At 34.5% G+C, this 21433-nt stretch overlaps 1 protein-coding gene across 16 annotated transcripts in view; it reads left to right on the top strand.

Moving 5' to 3' along the window:
* Itpr (Inositol 1,4,5,-trisphosphate receptor) overlaps positions 1 to 21433 on the top strand; it is a 178033-nt gene that overhangs the window by 23867 nt on the left and 132733 nt on the right. For 10 of the 16 annotated variants that reach the window (XM_069838498.1, XM_069838495.1, XM_069838488.1 and 7 more), the window contains exons 10-13: positions 1025 to 1185; positions 1643 to 1955; positions 2623 to 2924; positions 15022 to 15084. In XM_069838498.1, coding sequence (XP_069694599.1) covers positions 1025 to 1185; positions 1643 to 1955; positions 2623 to 2924; positions 15022 to 15084 — 839 coding nt within the window. The remainder of the gene's footprint in view (positions 1 to 1024; positions 1186 to 1642; positions 1956 to 2622; positions 2925 to 15021; positions 15085 to 21433) is intronic. The other 6 variants (XM_069838497.1, XM_069838494.1, XM_069838491.1 and 3 more) reach the window with 1 other exon arrangement.

The following is a 21433-nucleotide window of genomic DNA, read 5'->3' as shown; positions in this document are numbered from 1 at the left end:
CACTTGGATGTTTGGAGGTAGAACTTCATGCTTTCAAGATCTTGGGCAGTAGAATGAGATGGTGTCGTTTGACCACCCTTTACCTCAGGGAAAGACCGAGTACTCCATTAACAGGGGGGAATCTGGATCCATTCTGGAAGTTTTGGCAACGAAATTTCCGCCACCACCTGGGCTTTAACCCTTGACATTCCAGTGCACATCTAGTTGCCCTATGGGCTATATATATATATATATATATATATATATATATAGTGAACCATAAGTAAGTTTATAAATTTCAGGAGGTTATTCTTTGAGATATTTCAAACATCGTTTAATACAATTTTGCTCGTTTTTGTTGCTTCCTTTTTGAGATAAAAGTTGTTTTATATGAAACATTTCATTACTGATTTTGAAAAAGCCACTGACTTAATTTCCAACATGCTCAGTTAATTTAAGATAGCAGTGTATTATAATAATAAATGATTGAAAGAATTTTAGTTTCATCCTTTAAATATTCAGAAATTTGGCCCAAACAAATGCAACTTTTCGTTCTGCAAGAAATTTTACAATGTTACATTTGTTCGGATCAAATTTCTGCACAACTAAAAGTCAAAGCTAAAATTTTTTCAACCATTTATTATCATAATATAAGTTAATGCTCTCTTAAATTGACTGAGCATATTGCAAATTAAATAAATGGATATCCTAAAACACGCTATGAAATGTTAAATATAAAACAATTTTCATCTCGAAAAGGAAGCAAAAACGAGCAAAAAAAACTTTGTTTCAATTATCTCAAAGAATAACCACCTGAAATGAGTGAAATTACTTACGGTTCACCCTATATATATATATATATATATATATATATATATATATATATATATATAATTTTTTGCAATTTCTTTCTTTCTGTATGTTTTTCTTTCTTTCTTTCATTCATCTACTATCAGAGTCGAGTAAAATTTACAATTTTGTAGAGAATCTTTCATTTTTTGCACTTACGTTTCTTTCCATTTTATGTGTTTTTCTTTATTTGTAGGTTGGTTGTGCGACAATTAAAGAAGATAAAGAAGCCTTTGCACTTATATCAGTCTCACCAATGGAAGTACGGGACTTAGACTTCGCAAATGATGCTTGTAAAGTTCTAGCTTCTATTTCTTCTAAGTTGGAAAAGGGAACCATTTCACATAATGAGAGAAGGTAAGCATCTATTGTGTCATTGATTTTATTTTTTTGATAATTTACGAGTGTCTTATGCTTAGTGTTCCTGCATGTTCCAACACTGTGACACCCAACCCAACATGCAACAGTGTGTCACTGCTGGGATGGGTTGAATGAATTCACAGTATATTTATTTGATCCTTCATACGGGTTCAAATTCAATGACTATAAGATTAATTCCACAGTGAAAACTTAATTGTAAGCTGAATCTTAGCAATAAGGATTCAGAATGAGAAATGTATAGTAAGCAAGGAATAAGTAATTTTTTTGGTTCTCGAATTGTATTATTGATTGATAGAATTGATTTTGTAGAAGATGCGATTGTGCATTGTTGCTGAAGCAAGAAGTTTTGTTTACTCTCTGTCTGTGTGCGTGTGTGTGTGTGTTTTTTTAATATAAATTAATTTTGCTACTCATATATTTTGTGTGTTTACAGAGCTGTGACAAGCTTGCTCCAGGATATTGTTTACTTCATTGCGGGTCAAGAAAATGAACAAAATAAGTCGGAGGCACTTGATTTAATGGTATCTAATCCAAATCGAGATCGGCAGAAGTTACTTCGAGAACAATATATTTTGAAACAATTATTTAAAATACTTCAAGCCCCCTTTACAGAATCAGTTGAAGGAGAGGGTCCTTTTCTGAGAATTGATGAACTGAATGACCCTCGACATGCTCCATACAAGTACATGTTTCGGTTGTGTTACCGGATTCTACGCTTAAGTCAGCAAGACTATCGCAAAAACCAGGTGATTATTCTATGGTATTATTATAAAGGAAAACATTTTAACTCGAAACTCCAAATTAGGAAATTATAATACTGTGCTTTTTTAATTTATATATATATATATTTTTTTTTATTTATTTCTTTAGGAGGAAGGGGATTGTCACGTTATTGACTCTGAACTTGTGATGGGCAAAGTTGTTCTTTTCCCAGAACAGTTCTGACTGTTCCGGTTCTGGAAAAATACTATGTTCCATACAACAGTTCCGAAGTAACAGTTCCAAGTAAAGATGAATCTGAATCGTTCATTGATGCAAGCTATTGCTTTGACTCTCGCTCTCGCTGTGAAAATATTCCAGTTCTAGATTTCTAACAGAGATGGTAGAAAGTAGTTTCTTCACCTCTATTGCTCTCTGTAAGTAGTTATGAGCAAGGTGCGCGCAAGAACGACATGCAATCCAGATTTTTAAAATTGCTGTATTTTCAGAAATATGGAATTCTAAAATGAGAGACCTTTACCATCGTTTTCAAGTACCTTAAATCACTCTACATGAACACTTTCAGCCAAATCCATCGTGTCCTACTGAAAACCCTCCCTTGTGAGCCAAATTCAATCCCTATTACTGCTGTAAATCTGTGGCATTTGTGATTCAGATTGTTAAATATGTAATTCTCTCTTCTTGTGTTCTCAGGAGTACATTGCGAAACACTTCGGATTCATGCAAAAACAAATTGGTTATGATATCCTGGCAGAAGACACAATTACAGCTCTTCTTCATAATAACCGCAAGCTTTTAGAGAAACATATAACAGCTGCGGAAATTGAGACATTTGTGGGATTGGTTCGCAAGAATATGGATAATTGGGAATCACGTTTTCTGGACTACTTGTCTGACCTGTGTGTGTCAAACAAGAAAGCAATAGCTGTCACGCAGGAGCTCATCTGTAAAAGTGTGCTAAGTTCCAAGAATTCTGATATACTTATTGAAACACGGTAATTACATTTATTTTTTATTGTTAGATTACTTTTATTTTCTGTTAATATGTACAAACTAATGTTGTACGGAAATAACTTGCGTGCTGTTTTTGAGATTTCTTCAGCTAAATTACATGTAGATGGATCACAGCATTCACACAGTAGAAATAGTCGCAGATCTGACATTAGAAACTAATACTGCATGATTACAAAAAACATATACTTGTACTTTCTCATGTACTATGATATAAAATGTTGCAAGGGTTAAAAGTTTTATTTTGGATATTGGTTTTATAATTTTGAATTTTAATTTTATCATGTGTGGAATTCGTATTCTCCTCCTCTTTTTAATTTTGAGTTTTTTTTTTTTAATTTTTATTTGATTAAGTTTCTTCTAAAATCTCTGTATTTTTAACATCCAGCACTACCATCATGTATGAGTTCATTTTATTACATTAACAGCTATACTTGCAGAAACATGATGGGTTTATAACTGCCCTCTTTGCTCACATCATGAAAAGCGAGTTGTGTAATTACCGGTAGAATAAGTAGTTTGATACACTATAACTTTGTTTTGTGATGGCTGGGCATCTGAAACATGTCTGTAGCTTCTAAATGCCATATTTCTTTACAAGATTTTTAACTTTATCCTTTCTCTCACTTTTCTGTAAAAGTTCATGTCATATTTAATACATCATGATCTAATATTAGTATGATAAAATAGTTCAGGAGTACATAGAAATTTTTCATTTGTCATAGACTTCGTGTTTTTCTTTTCGTAACAGTGCATTCATGGTGGAACCAAAGAACGTAACTTTCAGGGTTGATAGGACAGTCCAAAATAAGGTTATTGAGTTCAAGAACCTATGTGTTGAAATGGTGTGATTTGATGCCATACAGTCATTTGCTGCTGCTTCTTTCTCCTCATCACAGTTAGTATAACTTTCATTTCTATCAGATGACGAGAGCAATGTGCTCTTGGCTCATTTGGCTCTGTGAATGTTGTACAGGAGGAAAAAGCAATATCTACACGTTTGCCTTCACTACCACTGACCATTATTTTGAGAGAGAAAACTTTTAAGAAAGCCCCAATTAGATGCAGATGATCTGTCTAACTGTAGGTTTGATTGAATTGCTGAATGATAGTCCATCATATGCTTTCTATTTCCCTGCAAAATGGATATAAATCATAGGTCAGCATTGGAAGTTCTTCATAAGTAAGTTTTGCCCTTAAAGATGAAGATGTGAAGCATGGAAAATTAATTGTCCATGCTTACATGTATTTGCGCGTGGATCATTGCATTGGAGAGCCAGACTTTCTATTGACTGTATTGTGAACAGATTTGGCATCCTTTACATGCTTTGGAATTTTTAATATAAATAGCCACATATGGTCGGTGAAAAATCTGAATACATGACACAGCAGCAACAATTTCCTGTTAATTGAACAGGTATTGTTTGAGAGCATCTAATCTTTGAATCATCATCTTCCTAACAGGTAATAATCCTAAAACGAACTGTTCTGGTCCACAAATTTTCCTTCCATCTATTCACAGGATGTTCTAGTGATCTTTCTCCTGCTGGTCTGTAATTCAAGATATACTTTTTTTGCTTATAAAAGGATGTCTTATTTGCACGAATGAACACCTCATGTAATTACTCGTCAGTAGGAGAATGAAATACATCCAAGTCGGTAAATAAAACTACTGCTATTCATGAAAAATGTCATTATTTAAATATGTAAATTATGAAAAAGTCGTTATTTAAATATGTAATTCATGAAAAATATTGGTATTGAAACATGTAAATTGTGATGAAACTATTCTAATTTAACATGGAAATCACTTAAAAAAATTGTTAATGAAACACCCTTTCCCCCAGTATTAGTAAGGATGGTTACACATTAGATGGAGGAAAGTGTTACGTGAATATAAAAAACATTAGACCTGTGTTCATTTGTACATTATGACAGTTTGCTTGGCTGCCGAATTATCAAAATACATTATTTCTTAGTCTTCATTGCATAGTGTTGCTGGAAATGTGGTACATATCTTTTACATATTTCTTGTTATTGTGTTAATGTGTAACAACCTTAAGCATTGCTCATGTGTAACACACAGAATTTCATTTCTCACAGCTGAGCAGCCATGCTTTCCACATATAAAACATGAAAGGCAAATTCATTTTCCTACTTATTTTGAACGTTTCATTGTCGAAAATAAAATAATTGAATTTCGTGACCGATGAATGCATGATACAACAATATTTGTAAAAACAATCGCAATTTTACCATATCGTCACTCTTATCTTTCTGTTGTTTCTGATTCATTTTGTATGCACTGTAATGTGTGTTGGTATTTTATTTGCATTGAAGAGGCGTTATAACTGAACTGCCAGTGAAGAACATGGTAAATTCTTTCACCTAGACATGCAAGATATAAAAAAAAAAAAAAGACATCAGAGATGTAGAGACACTGGTCTGATTAGTATGGACACCCGATTTTCGCAAATGTATTTACGAATTTCTGCTAATGAGTCCAAGAATTAAAACTTTTATAGGTGTGAACGAGACTTGTTCTGTAGACATGTTTTACAACTGCAACCGGTCGCGAATTTTGCTCGTTTTTTTTCCATTTTTGGCAAATATGGCAAATTTTTGCATTAAATAGTAAATAATAATAGTAATAATAATAATAATAATAATAATAATTTATTTCCGCCTTATTATACAGATGATGTATATTGTTATAACTAGGGAACGGAATTTGGAGCAGTAAAAGCTAGTATTGGCATCTACACAGCCATTTGTTTACAACCCTTTATACCAAGTCCTCCCCTCCATGACATACTCGGAGCTCTCTGCAGGTCAACAACAGGTGAACGAGACAGTTGTCGCATAAGAACCTCAACATGCAGGTTTGCAGTTCAGGGTAGTGAAGTGCAGGTACAATGCCGAAAGTGAAACCAACTAGCAATACAAAACTGAAAGACTATATTTGCAAAAGCTAAGATCGAGTATCAAAATTCAGAAAACAATTCCCTAAATTATCGCTTCTCCCATGTCCAGTTCATAAGAGATGGGGGTCATGGTTAGAAACTTGCAATAATTATTATTACGCACATCACCTCCAATCTGTGAAGCAAGTGGTCCAGTCTTTCGACTGCGATTCAAATATGCCAGGAACTGCTAAATGATAGAATAATCAAAAAAAGAAGTCATGCATACTAAGTCAATTTTTTTTTATTTACCGGATGCCATTATTCGATTAGAAGAGTGAGGAGTAGAACTAGTTGAGCAAATAAATATTATGAGGACTATTGTAAATAAACTGAGTGCAGTAGAAGGTGAAGTAGGAAAACGTGTTGGTGAAAAAATGAACAGAGTTTGGATTAAAAATGATAGGTACAGTATTCTTAGTTGGATTTCGGATGCACTAACAAACACGTGTCCCAATGACGTCATTCAACATGTGAATTTAATTGACGTGTCTTGTTTCAAGTACTCTCCAATTGTCTCTGCAGATGTAGAGCGGAGTTTTTCCATGTTAAAAAATTTCCTTCGTTGCAACAGAGCAAAGTTGTGTTTTGAAAATTTGAGAATGATATTCACAATTTATTGTAACAAGGCACAGCAGGAATAATTGTTTCATCAACAAAACATAGCATTAATTGAAAATACCATTTCATTTGGTTCTACATTTTGTGTAACATTTAATGATACTGTATTAGGCTATATTGTAAATACTGTAGTATATTGCATATATTGTAAATACTGTAGTATACGTTGTATATATATTATCATATTTCGTGATATTGTAAATAAAGGTTTTAATTTAACACGCTGCTGACAGAAAAACACACATATTCAGAGGCGAGTTCCATACGGAAGACAACTGTCTATCAGCCATCAATATTTCCACTGACACGCGAGGATGCAGAGATTGATATTTAATTATGTATATTTGTAATGTTGTTTATTGGTGTCTTGTGCGTTGCCAAGAAAAACACATGTAGTTCAAAATGAAATGCAGATTATGTATGTAGGCCACTATATGTCATTAAACTATTCAATATATTTATTCTGAAATACGTTTACAGCACGTTGCGTGTAAGTTTGTATGAAGTGGACTGTACTCGTCCACGCAGCTCGCTTGACAGTCACTGAGCTACGAATATCTATACTACGTTTCACCGTTCTTTATAATACTCCAAATCCCTTTCCCTGGTTATAACACTCGAAGGAGCAAAAGCTCGTGCTCGGGTGATCACTTAAATTTGATGTTAAAATTCAAGCTGTGAATACAAAATATATTTCACATTTATTGACATACCAAGTCCTAGTGCTCCAGAGATTCTAAAATTTCTTCATCAATTTCCCAGTTAATCTTGTGAAGAAAATTTGTCACTAGAAATCTGAAGGCACTGAGGCATTCCTTTCAACATTTACAGGAGCCCAATCTTTCATAGCATGGAGAGCTGTGTTATGTTTATTCTCCTTAAGACTTATATGGAAACGAAAATAATCAGCAGGAAGTTTACAACATTCTTTCTTTACAGTGTTAAATATTGAAATCACATGACTGCAGGAAGCATTTAGTATAGAAAAGATAGGTGACGGTAGAAACTGAGATCAGTATAAATGTCTGAAAAATGAAGATAAGCCTGTATATAGATGACATCTATTGGCTGGAAGGCTAACAAGAGAATTGTTAATGATCTCGTATTGAAACCTTTCCTCAAACTGTATACCCTGTTAAAAAATCTCCACAGCATATATACCAATATAACTATTTAGCAGCTCATACGTACTTTTGATGAATAATATTTGGAGAGAGTCGTTGAGTTTCCATCTTGTTGAGTTGCTAGGTAAGCAGCTGATTGAGCACTGTCTACTCAAGGCTGGGTAATCTTTTATTCAAGTTTTGATTTCGCCTCCTTACAGTTAATGCAGTATGTATTTGTCGAGATTTGAAAATATGCCCAATCTGAGAGGTGATATCAAATTAACTCATTAGCAGTCCCGTTGTAAGAAGACCAAGTCTCTTATGGTGGCAGATTTCTTATAAACATAAACTGCGAAATACCTCCTGAATTATCAACACAGTGGGAAATTAATGACAGGTGTATGTTCAGTAGGCAAATTTTGTTTAGAACTTAAAAAAAACTAACTTGAATTCGTGTTAGTGTTATCAGCTGATTTAGGACCTGTTGTAACAGATTTGAAAGTGTGTAGGGAAATGTGATATCAGAATGATGGATCTCCTCATTTTAATAAGGATATGTGACAAAACTTGGATCATTAATTTCCAAGATGTTGAATTGCTTGTGCCGGCCCTACTTCCTGGCTATCCAGCTCATGAAACTCCACACCTCGAAATTCCTTTCTTTGGGCTATATAATATAGTTGTATACAGAATGCCTATTTAAAGAGAAAGGCTGCTGGCGAGAATTAATGCTTGCATGTCACAATATCTGTAATGTTCTGGACGTGGTCGCAAATATTCATCAGCCTACTGGTTCCTTTGTTCTGTTTTCATTGTATATCTGTGTTGGAAATTCAACAGTAAGCATCTAGCTGAGAAAACTAATTACGGTACATTTCTTACTGTGAGTTTAACATTGAGAACCATTTCTGGACACAGGTTCCTTATATCAAGATTCTTTTTATGGGCTGCCCTATTTAGTTTTATTTGGTTTCGCTTTATATATACTGATTGGACTTGATTACATTAGGCATTTTTGTGAAATTATATTTATGCCTTAATTATTTTCATTTAATTAAAAATTCATTTTTGCTTTTGCTGTTATATTATGTGGTATGACACTTGTGTTTACAGTAAAAAATTGAAAGTCTTTGAATCATTTAATATTTTTAACTATATTTTGTCAGAATTGGGCACATTGTACTGAGTGTAGAAAACAAATTATTCAACAAAATGTAGGAATGTGACATTGAAGCCTTATGAGAGTTATCTTCTCTGTCATACTCCACTGCAGTTCCATGATAATATGTGCAAGATTTACATGCTTTATACGTAATGTATTATCATAAAATGAGAAAGTATGTGTAAAATGTATTGCTTTAAATACGTAGATTCGTAATGCAGAATAACCACAAGATCTCGATGTAATAGTGGTTGGAGACAGAAGCGAGATGCCTATTTTATTTTATGTGATAGAATGTAGTGTATAGTAATCGATTTTTTGCACTTATTTTGTATACTTTTTTATGTTTTGTGCGCATTCTATGAAGCTTCAATGCTAAGAATAGTGTAATAATGTTCTAACTTATTGCACTGTCTTATGATTTTTATAGTAGTGAACACAGAGAAATATTATTTTTTTGTATATAGTTTTGTGTTTTGTGGACCACACTTTCTGTTCAGAATTATATTTAAAATCCATTCCTCTTACTGACTATCACATAAGTTTGTGTGGCCTTATTCCATGAAAATCTTTTGACATTTTTTGAATTTTGTATCAATAATTTTCAGTTTCATTAAACTATACTTTTTGACCTGGAACTTTATGGAAGAATTAATAATCTCTTTACGGGATTAGATTTTTGGGTGTTTCACTAATACAGCTGAATAAGATTCATACTGGTTACTTATAATCCCTACATTATCTTTTTGTACGACTAGAATTTGTTTAAGAGGGAAATATCTTAAAATTTTGACGCAGCACAGTATATGATATGTAATTTCAACTTTTTCTTGAAGTTTATAGTCAATATACAGTCATTCCCAGTCACTTTTTTCTATGTTCAGTACCAGATTTGGTTGTGATATACTGTATATTATTTTTAATCTTCTTGTCTTGGGACGTACCTCCAGCATTTCACTGGAGGATCTGTAGCTGTTGTAATCTGTTCCAAGAAGAATGGTTTCCTCCCTTGCAGAAGTAGCATCTTTTTGCCCCTGAATCCCCAAGAAGTGTAGCAGGAGCAGAATTCCATCTAACAAATGGCCTCACCACCTGTATTGCATCGGTGTTAAACCAAGCCCCCTGTGCACACTTTGTGATCAAAATGAAGTAATGGATAAGAACCACTTCATATGCTCTCCTGCATTGAAGAAAGACAGTGCTAGTGGCCTCGACTGGGAAGCCAGGAGCTGTCTGGATAATAACATGTAGTTAAATTCCTACCATTGGAATAAATAAATACATTTTTAATCTTAATTATTTTTTTTATTTAATAAAGTTACCATCCATCTCGATTTTTCTGGGACAGTCCTGAATTTAGATCCTATGTCCCGGATTTTTTGAAGATATTTTAGGATGCCAATTTGTCTCAAATTTTGCCAAGATGTCATGATTTATCCCGATTTAGAATTTTCTACATTCATAATAATAATAATAATAATTTTATGGGATATGAACTGTAAAGTTGGCAATATAGTCAGCTGCCAATATCATTGTTGGTAGTATGCCTTTGTCTCATTCCTTCAAAACTGGATTGAATATGAGTGTAGCTAGCCAATGAGAGGAGCAGGCAGTGCCAGTATTCCATTGTGGTGTGAAAGATATGAGCCATGAGATTGGCTAAGTGACTAACGTTTTTTGTATGGTATAGTATACAAGCTACAAGCTTGCATTTTCATGTGACTTATACAAGTAGTCTCCTTCTCACCAGCCACCATTCTAAGAAAACCTCTAGCAGTACAAGAAGAATCAATAATTACACTAAAGCCACTGGCATAGCTCAGTCGGCTGAGGAGCTTGCCTGCCGATCTGAAGTTGCGTTAGGGCGCGGGTTCGATCCCTGATTGGGCTGTTTACCTGGTTGGATTTTTTCCGAGGTTTTCTCCAACCCTAAGGAGAATGTCAGGTAATCTATGGCGAATCCTTGGTGTCATCTCACGAAATACCATCTCACTATCACCAATCTCATCGATGCTAAATAACCAAGTACAGTAAAACCTTGATAAGACACGCCCGCTTATTACGCTATCCAGTGTAATATGGTTTTTTTTGTCCGGTCCCTGCACATTTCATATATAACGCCTTTATAAAATACCCCGTTTGTTGCACTCAAGTCCCGCATAATACGCTGTTTTTGTGGAATATTTTCGATGTAATTTTCAGCACTGTACTGTAACAGCAATGAAACATCTTGTTCATTGAACTCACTGGTGCCATTAACCTGAAAAGTATTGGTATTCGATCCTTTACCTGCGCATTTAAACCTTCATACTATACAATACCTCACCCTCTTGTTACTCTCTTTTATTCGACTCCTTACCTGTGCTTTTAAAGCCTACATACAGTTACAATACCTCACCCTCTTGCTAACCCTCTCTTTCAAACAGCAATCCTCACTTGGCCGTAATAAAATTCTGGAAATTTTTACTTGTCAGTTTGTTGTCCTTTAGTGTATTGAAGTGTCTGTGAATGTGATTACAATGAGTGTTAAACGAAAAGCGCTTTCTGTGTGGGAAAAATTGGAAATCTTATTAACGAAAGTACGATGAAAACAGTACTCTTACTCAGAAACAACTCCCTGATTCATTAGGAATCCCATCATTGATATTAAGAACGATAATAAAAAATCACGACTCAGTCACTGCACCTGCGACGTCGGGAGGAAAATGAAGTGTGGTAAACATGACTTGGAGAACACACACAAGGCACACAACTATAAATGACTTTTTTCGAAAGAATTGAGTACAGTACATATTGTAAATGTCTTTAACATACAGTACAGTAATTACATAACGGAGTAATACTATATTACCTTTCATGAATCGTGTATTTCAATAAAGAAAAATGCTAATAGATACTGTATATAAGTCAAAATGAATATACCCGCCTAATACGCGGTCCTGGTTACGTGGTTTACACCCAGTCCCTTGAACAGCATCTTATCGGGGTTTTACTGTAGTTGATAAAGCGTTGTTAAGTAACCAACTAAAAAAGAAAACAATTACACTAACAAAGCAAAGAAGCCAACAAAAATACTAATGTTCCGGACAGTCTTATGAAAGCTGAAGGGAACACAACAAGAAACCAGAAAACAAGAAATTGACGAAACTTCTGCACTCCTCAATAAGAGCAACTAGTTCCTGTTCTGAAAATTATAGAATATTTTATACAGTTATCACTCATCCCTAGAGACAAAACCATGGATTGATGCTGAGTGCTATGAACTTAGAAAAGAAATGAACAAACTCCTGCACAGAACATGAACAAACATCTAGGAGGCTAATCTAAATCTCTTTGAAGAGATAAGAAACGCATATAAAAACTGCAGAAGTCCAAAAAAACTAATTTAGTAGAAAAACAAGGAAGAGTCCAAGATTAAAATGCGCTGAAAATCCCTTTTGTGTTCCTAGAAAAAAGTGAGTGAATAATGCCACGGAAATGACAATGGAATCTTGGGAAAAATACTTCTCCTTTCTCTTCAACAGAGGTAACCTAACCACTGCATGACAAATTAGACATAGAGATGATAAGCATAGCAAAAGTGACCTCAGACATCCTCAAGGTGAAAGACAACAGAGCAACCAGACCATATCAAATTTGTAATGAAAATTTCAAGGATATAGCAAATTAATTTAATCCCTTATATACCTATATTTTCAACACATACAATCGATTTTAATGTATATAGCAATATGTTATTTTAGTGATTTTTAATCGTATTCGTGTATAGCAATGTATTGTTTTTATCGTGATTCTCTCCCTCTTTTTTTTTTAGCAACCTATTCGTAAATTATGTGCACTAACTTCTCCAATAAAGCAGTTTTCATTTCATTTTGACTTCATTTTCTTGTTTACTTGAATTATATTGAGTGATATTTCTGGGCGAATTTGTAGTTCCATACATTTGCGTTTTCTTTAGTTCAGGAAATTCTATATTACGGTATTTGACTGCTGCAGATATCTGTTAGATTGCATAATTACAGACTGTGAAGTCTGTCTTGGGTAAAATATTGTACAATTTTTCAGGAAGCAAGTGAGAATATTTAAAGATTTAATACGAGAATTGTAAAGATTAGTGGCAACATTTTGGATAAATTATTACAGTGACTTAAATGTGACCATTTAAATAATGCCCATTATAATATGACCATTATTTTGAAACAGTATCGAATGTGGGTACACAAGTTAATGAAATTAGTATCATGGTAAATAGTGATACTGGTATGTGGTATGTCTGTAAAATTAGAACAATATCTCTGGATAAAATAGAGATTGTACGTGGTCATAATGTAAAAAAATATTGTGAATTTTATTAGTAACAACAATGTAATTTATTCGTCACAACAATAATTCCTTTCTACAATTCACCTTAAACGCTCTCGTCAACAATTGGATCTTCACTCAACACAGTATTCGTTATAGCACTCCACCGACGACAATGACAGTTTACTTGGACTATTACGCACAACAATGAACTGTTAATCTTAACTAATATTTACAAAGCACTATTTACAAATCAGAACTATCAGTTCTCAGTTCTTCTATCTCAGTCACTCGAGTTCACGGTATCTCGAACCACAGACCTTCAGAGACAGTTCACTGTACTCGAACTCGGGTCCCTCCAACTGCGGTCCACTGCACTCGAACTCAGGTCCCTCCAACTGCGGTCCACTGCACTCGAACTCAGGCCTTCGGATGCTGACGCAGATGCGGACGCACACTCGAGTCGAACTCCGGCTGGCTTGCTTGCTCTGGCTTACTCACTGACTGAATAACTGAAAACTCTGAAACTCTAGTTCGCTGGCGCCTGCTCTTTTATAGCAAAATCATAGTTGCGAGAACCTTCTACAGGTGTGTAGAGAATTATCTCGATATTTCTACATCGACAGACTTCTGGAATAGTCGAGAAGGTCGTTCCACATTCACTGCGTTAAGTAGCAGCTGCGCTCGCAGACTCGCTCCACTCTCTCGCCGTGTTGGCCCTTTCCCCTCTTCGCCGCGCGCCATTACAAAGTGCTCCGCGCGATCTTCTCTCTTGCGGGACGCTGGTCGTGAGTTCGAATCTCACGTCGCTGTCACAATATATATATATATTGGCGTGATTCTCTGGAAGCAGGTAACTTTGTAAGTCATGCAAGTAATGAGATTAACAAATGCAGAACGACCCACTATCCTGTATATCAGTTACACCTCGTCCAAACAATCCTGGCAATGGACAGATAATGAATGACATGTCAGAACTCCAAGTTTAAATCACATTATTGAAGACATTCTTGGAATGAGGTAACTCAGTATTTCAGAAACGAACTTGTTCTGCAACTATTGGAAATATGGAAGAAGGTTGAAAAGGTGACAGAAGAGCACACTGAGGGAAAGTAAATAGAAGATTTGAATAAAATAAACTTACATGAGATTTTAGGCTTTCATAGTGATCATGTTCAGATGCAGACTTGATGTCTGCTATATTAGGTGTCAGCACATAGTAGATTACCCAAAAGTCTTCTGTATTCTAATTTAGCAAATAGCAAATATTTGGCACTACCTTCCAATGACTTTTATGGTAGACAGGTTTACCAGTTTTTATTTTCCATACCTATCGATCGATCACCCTACCACAAATTCTTGCATTTGTTCTCTCATATTATAGGTCATTCATTATCTCGTGAAACATATCCTTGTTTGTGCCATAGCATACAGTAAGAATCTTATGGTGGCGATAAGCGAGCTCTCTTGCTTTGAGTAGAAGCATAGTGAGGGAGTGAAGCTTCTCAGTCCACTATCTTCTTCCCCTGACTCGCATGTACGTTTCACGAGATAACAAATACCCATACCTTTCAATTGCAAGCATAAAATTAAGTTTAGAAGTGAAGAGCCTCCCACATTCCAAAATTCTCAGAATCTGTGTGCAATATTAATATTACAACCTCTATAACTTGTAATTACTAGGCTATAGTACATCAGGGATTGACTGTATGTTGCTTCTGCTAAAAGAAATTGTACAGTTCTGCGTATTTTGTTAGCATATTCTAAGAATATTGTGAAATGTTCTACATATTTAATAAACTGGAAAGGAAAGCAGGGATGATAAGTGAACACCTTCACATAAGAACCGAAAAGTTAAAGAACTATAAATATAAATAAATTTACCAATCATTTCAGTCTAAATTGTCATGAGAATGTGATGTTTCAGTACGATATTTGACTATCAACCAAAAGAAAGTCGTCTGAGTCCACAAAACTCCCACAGGGACAGGTAAGGGTTAATACTACGCAGAAAGAGAAGTGTTCTGATGATAAGCAGATGTTTAATATTTTCTTGTTATGGTTGTGTTTTGTGTGCATGTTACCTTGTTTTAAAATGTTCATTTTGTATCAGACACCACTTTCTTGCTTGCAGCTGTAGTGGAATGATGGTGTGTATTTATTCGTCTATTTCGCAAATGCAGTGAGTTCTCCTTTCTAATTTGTTGGTTTCCATCAAGAAACTTGTTAAATTAATCTCAGTTTATCCAGTTTACTGTTATGAATTTCAAATTTCCATTAAAATCAACCAACATAGGTTTCCATTTCCAATGAAAATACCAGCTTGTACATGTACATACGATCTTTGCAATCCTCTCCCCTCTTATCCCCTCCCCGATCCTCCCTTCTCTGCTCACCTTCCTTCCCTTCCCTTCCTTTCCCTTCCCTTCCTTTCTCTTCCCTTCCCTCCTCTGCCCTCATCTCCCCTCCTTACCTCGCCTCTCCCCTCCCTACCTTCATTCTCCCTTCTCCCCTCGTTTTCCCCTCCCGTTTCCTTCCCTCCCCTTTTCGATCATCTACCCCTATGTATCTCTTCTCCCCTGTCTTCTTCCCCTCTCCATTCTCCCTTCCCCTCCCTTCTGCCTCCCTTCTTCCCCTCAATTACCCTGCCATCACCTCCCTTCCTATCCCCTTCTTTGCTCTGCACTCTTCCTTCCTTGCCTCCACTCTCCCCTTCTTATCACCCTTTTCCCTCTCTACATCCCCTCCCCTCCTCTCTCCCCTTCCACACACATACACGCATAGAATGGTCTAGGAGAAAAACATGGTTACAGGAAAATGTTAGAATATAAAAAGAACAATATCTACATAATTTTTCTATACTCTTCTTTTGTAATATAATCCCTGATTGATCATCTCATCTTGTTCATTGCACAAGTTACAGACACTTGAAGCCCAGACAGATTGTTGTCTTCAAGCATATTCGTCTTGAAATCTGTGCTTACATCACCTATATAGTCAAAGATATGGAAAATAGTTTACCTCGCTGAAATGCATGATTTCTCTGTCCTGATAATGTTAATTATAGGCCATCAGACATGCAGTTGTTTGCACAAAGGAAAGATTTAATTATCTTTTGTGGTTAGTGGGAAAGGTTAGAACTTTTTTTATTTTTTTATGTTTTCTTCAAATGAATGTCTCAGTTTCCAGTGACGAACAGAGTATTTCTGTTTGTCCACTCATCTAGATACCTAGTTCCAAAAAATAAAGTAAATACGAAGTTTCTGTGCTGGCCAGTCCCAGGTAGTAATGTTCTGTTAGTTTATGACTGTAGTTTTTAGTGTCTGTCCCAAGGAAGCTAAGCGGTAAGGGCTACAGTGGGACTGGTCTGTGTAGGGAGGCGTGCATGGACTTGTCCATATGCCAGTATATGACCATTCGCCACCCGCCAATGTAGAGGTTGAAGTGGAACCGATCTGTATAGGAACTCTCTGTATAGCCTCAATTATTCATGCTTTGAATTCACATAATATTTAACTGATAGCTTCTTGAAACATAGTGTTACAGCACTTGCTTGTGATTGTCGTCACAGTCCACACACAGTGACACAACTACTTATTCCTTAGCACTCTCATCCACGCCAGTAGTTACAGAACAGGCCCATTTTGTCTACCTTGTAAATGTGTCTCTCAAAATTGATAGCTTTTTCTGCCACATATCTGTTGTTTATTTAACCATTTTCTTGCCGTTAGATGGTACCAAATTGTATGTAGAGGCTTGAAAGTATGTTTTAAATAACTCGTAGTAGATTACTAGAATTCTGATGAGACTTGATGTAACCTTGGTGGAATGCCTCCTGAAATCGTATGGTCCTGCTTCCATATATCACTCCTATAAGAGAGGTTGCTTTATGTCTCTTCTTAGGAGTCACTGAGTTCGTCAGTATTGTTACTCTGGACATGGACTCTACATGTTTGTGAGCCCTAAAGAGAGAGTGTCCCAGTATTTTAAAGCCCCTAGGAATTGGACTACCTGTTGATCCGTGAGTCTTAATTGGGTATTCAGACCACCCCTTCATATTTTTAGGATTACAATATCTACCCTTAAATAACTTCAAGTGTGGGGGGGTGTGTGTGTGTGTGTGTGTGTGTGTGTGTGTGTGTGTGTGTGTGTGTGTGTGCGTGTGCGCGTGCGCGTGCGTGCGTGCGTGTGTGCGCGTGCGCGCGTCACAAAATGTGCTTCATTCTCCAATAATATATTGATGAATTGAGCCCATTTCAAACTGAATAGATGGATCTACCATCTAGGAACAAATAAAATAGACGTAGAAAACTCAATTGTGGGGAAAAAAGTGAAATTGAGCCATTTCTTAAATGACTGATTCAATTAGGAAATAGCTTTTGTGCATCCAACCTGTTGTTTCCATATATAGTAATACCGTTTAGCAGATTTTTTTAAATAAATTATTTAGCTTAAGAAACCATAGTGGATCTCTAAGCTTATTACTAGGGCCAAGAAGTTCATGCATTTGCATATATTTTTCCATTGGCTGTTTATTAATAAATTGCTGATTAATTATTATCTTCACGAATCATCAACATTTAAGCTTATCATACCAAATTTTATGTTGCTTATATATCCATATTTTGGCTTTTTTTATAATTGCATATTATTTCATGATACTTACATTATTGAGGCATGTTTTCGCGTTTAAGCTCATTAAAGCTGATTAGTTTGGATTTTTTAAATAAAAGCATCATATACTATTTTTGAAAACTGGTATTGAGTGAAATTATTATAATTATTTTTACCAGAAAAGTATTGGAAGTTTCGTGGTACACTAGCGAATCTTGCAGCACAGTGTGGTGTGTCACTCTCTACAATAAATGTAACTTTAATCTCGTCTAGTTTGACCTATAATGTTGTTACATTTATTGGTGATGATGCTGCTGCTGATAATGATGATGATGATTATTATTATTATTATTATTATTATTATTATTGCTGAACTGTAATTGGCCACTGGCTGTTGTACAGCACATTAAATAAATAAATAAATAAATTATTGTTATTTATTAGCGATAACAAGAAATATAGAATAGTATTAGTACACATTTATTGGCATATTTTAAGGTCTCTAAAGGCATATTTAGTAGGTTTTTAGGACATGAACTTCCTGACCCTTCTTGTTACTTAGTAACCCACTGAAGTAGAAAACTCAAAACCGTGAAAATATCGAATTACCTAGTTACAGTATTAGACCCGTGATATGATACTTTGAATACTATATTAAATCCTTATTAATGAATGTGAACAACTTTCTGATTGGGGAACTCACTGTAGTAGTTACAATTTATGTAATTTGCATTTTTGTTCAAATAATATTCATTTCCCTTTTATATATTCTCTGAACATATTAGATGTGCACCTAATATTAAAAATTTTGTATTCTGAAAAGTTTTCCTGGATAAAGTCAGGCCAACACAACTGTGGAAATGAGAACTAAATATTCGCTTCCAAGTACGATATATTTGTGCACACACATGAAATATATTGAAAAGTAAAATAATAAGATTTAGGAGAAATCAGTGGAATAGTTAATTATACTGTAGCAATAAAAACTTGAAACATGTGATGTTCTCTTCTACAACTTTTTTCTTACTGCAGATTAACAGAAATTCTTTGTAACTTCAGTTTGTGTTTGAATGAAATTTGCAAGCACATTTATTATATTCAGTTGAATGTCAAGCATTTTTCCATTTTGAATTTGTTGTGATTTGTTTAGTAAAGAATTCACTCCAAAATGTTGGAAGCAAAATACGTGCGAGCTTCAGTGAACTGTTATTAAAGAAATGCATATAATGAGGCATGCTTTGTAGGAATGATGATCCAGTGTGTTACATTTAACTATTATTTCATGCTTGTATCTTACATTGCATGGATCTGTCAATTGAGAAAGTTACTAGTGTTTTTTAATTTTTCCTTTTCTTGTTCTTATATTGTTACTTAAGTTTCAGTCTTTTGCGGACACAATTTTAGTCTGTTGTAGCTTCAGGTGTGTAGTATTAAGACTTTACTTCTGATCAGTGTAAATTTCAAGTTGCTTAAATTTTTTTATGATAGCCATTGCTGTTCGGGAAGTCTCTTAATTTCAGGTCTGTTAATTTTTGCGTTTATAGTCTAAACAGCAGTGTACATTTCACAATCATCACTGTCGTATTTAATTGTATTCTTTGTAGCACTCATACTCTGTCAGTTTTCCAGATAATTTGTTTTATATTCTGTTAATCTTGATAATTATTATTATATTGGCAGAGTGAGAAATGGTTATGTTCCACTGTGTCATGAACTTAATATTAAGGAAACAAACACATAATACTATTTGGAAATATTGGAGGCTATTCATTTTACTTTTGAATAATTGAGATTCTGAAACAGATTTGCATTATTGTAATTCCTTAGGCCTAGGATATTCAGTAAAGTATTCAGGAATATCTAACAATTTTGCAGCAGGCTATAGGAATTCTCTTATCATGCACTTATCACAATCTTGTTTCAAAGTAAGTTAAATTACGGACCAGTTAATTTTATACATTAATAATTTATGTAGTTACAAGTGAATATACAGTAAAATCCCTCGTAACCAGCACCCAAATAACCTGCAATACCAAAACAATGGCACGTTTGGCTGGGACAAAAATATGTTTAAATGTGCCACATTGCCAGTCTGGGTCATCAGTTTTGCCACATTAGGAAGTTCGTACGAACTTTCGTTTTCTGTGAATATTCGAACCTAAAATTAGTGTATTATTTGTGTTGTGTGATATGTTTTAATAAAGAAAATCCACACAGTTTTTTTTAATGTCTATTTAATTATATTCGGGCTGTCAGTGTTGCCACATTAGGAAGTTCACACGAACTTTCGTTTTCAGTGAATATTCGAACCTAAAATTAATGTATTTATGTTGTGTGATGTGTTTTAATGAAGAAAATCCACATAGTTTTTGTGTTCATTCAGTTATGAGCAAGTGATAGAGAAATAAGCTTCACATGGCTGCAGTTTCAACATTGGCACCATGGAATACGATCTTTTTTTTTTTTTGTATATACAGTTATTTATTCAATTATCCAGCAAAATCTCATATCCGAAACTAGCCTGGTCCCTTTGGTACCGATCAAGAGGGATTCTACTGTATTGTACTTGCCGAAATTCTGGGGAAATTATTTTCGCTTGTGATTTTAAAAGTAATAAATGTTCCTTGCTTAAGAAGTTACAAGTTTGATTAAAAAGGACATTGAATGGAATCATGTTAATACATATTTGTCATTTGTATATTTCTCTCACTTTTCCATTATTTTTTTAATGCTTTACAAATTTTCATGCAAAATTGTCTAACGTGTAATACATTTACATTGCATTTGCATTCCATTTTGTTTCCATTTAGCACTTTTTATATTGATTATATTTAATTCAACACTAAAATTACAAATAGCGGTTGCACATGTTACACATTTGTATAAAGGACCCCTGATATTCATTAACTTCAAAGCGTCTGGTCAAGAGAGAAATTTATCACTGTGTAACAAAATACAAAGCAGACTGACTCAGTAATCATAGACTAAGTTGTGATGTTGAATATAAGTCAGTTTATTTATAGATAAGTGAATGTCATTCAAAAAGTGTAAATTACAATGACAGATTGATGTCGAAAATTGCAATAGTGTATGTTTATTATACGTATATATTTATTTTTAACTTTAATTCCAAAGTAAAAACAAAACACAGTTTAATACAAGAAATTAGTGATATTGTCTTAGATTGTAATTTTTGTAATTCACTTTTTTTTTAACTGTGCAAATTGAACTCACTATAAGACGACTTTAACTTATATCATGTTCTCAGCTGTATGCTGCTTCAGTTATCTCTTTTCTTGGGAAGAGTTTCCAGTGTCCCTTAGTAAAGTTAATATTCAATAATTTTCAGTTGTCTTGAGTACTAGCATGTAGTATTTATTTATGTCTTTCGTCTTGATTAGGTGAGTGAAATGTTGCCGTGTTTTTGGGCAAGTTTATATTACGCATTTACTATATCATTACCACATATTAATTTAACAGTAAGAAGTTACAATGAACTCAGTTAACCAAGTGACTGTTTCTTTCCTTCATTTATACTTTTATGTAAGACGGTAAAATCTCTTTTTATTACATATCTGTAAAAACTTAGAGAATGGTTATATGTGAAAAGTTGAAATAACCAAAACATGAACCAGTACTTCGCCTTGATATTGGGGTTAAAATAATATTTTGACTCCTAACACAACTTTAGTCAACCGTAGTAACTTATCATTGAAAAACTGAAA

The sequence above is a fragment of the Periplaneta americana genome, chromosome 10 (assembly GCF_040183065.1).
Source record: "Periplaneta americana isolate PAMFEO1 chromosome 10, P.americana_PAMFEO1_priV1, whole genome shotgun sequence".
NCBI lineage: Eukaryota > Metazoa > Arthropoda > Insecta > Blattodea > Blattidae > Periplaneta > Periplaneta americana.
The sequence above is the reverse complement of the archived record's forward strand: the minus strand, read 5'-3'. Positions and strand labels throughout refer to the sequence as shown.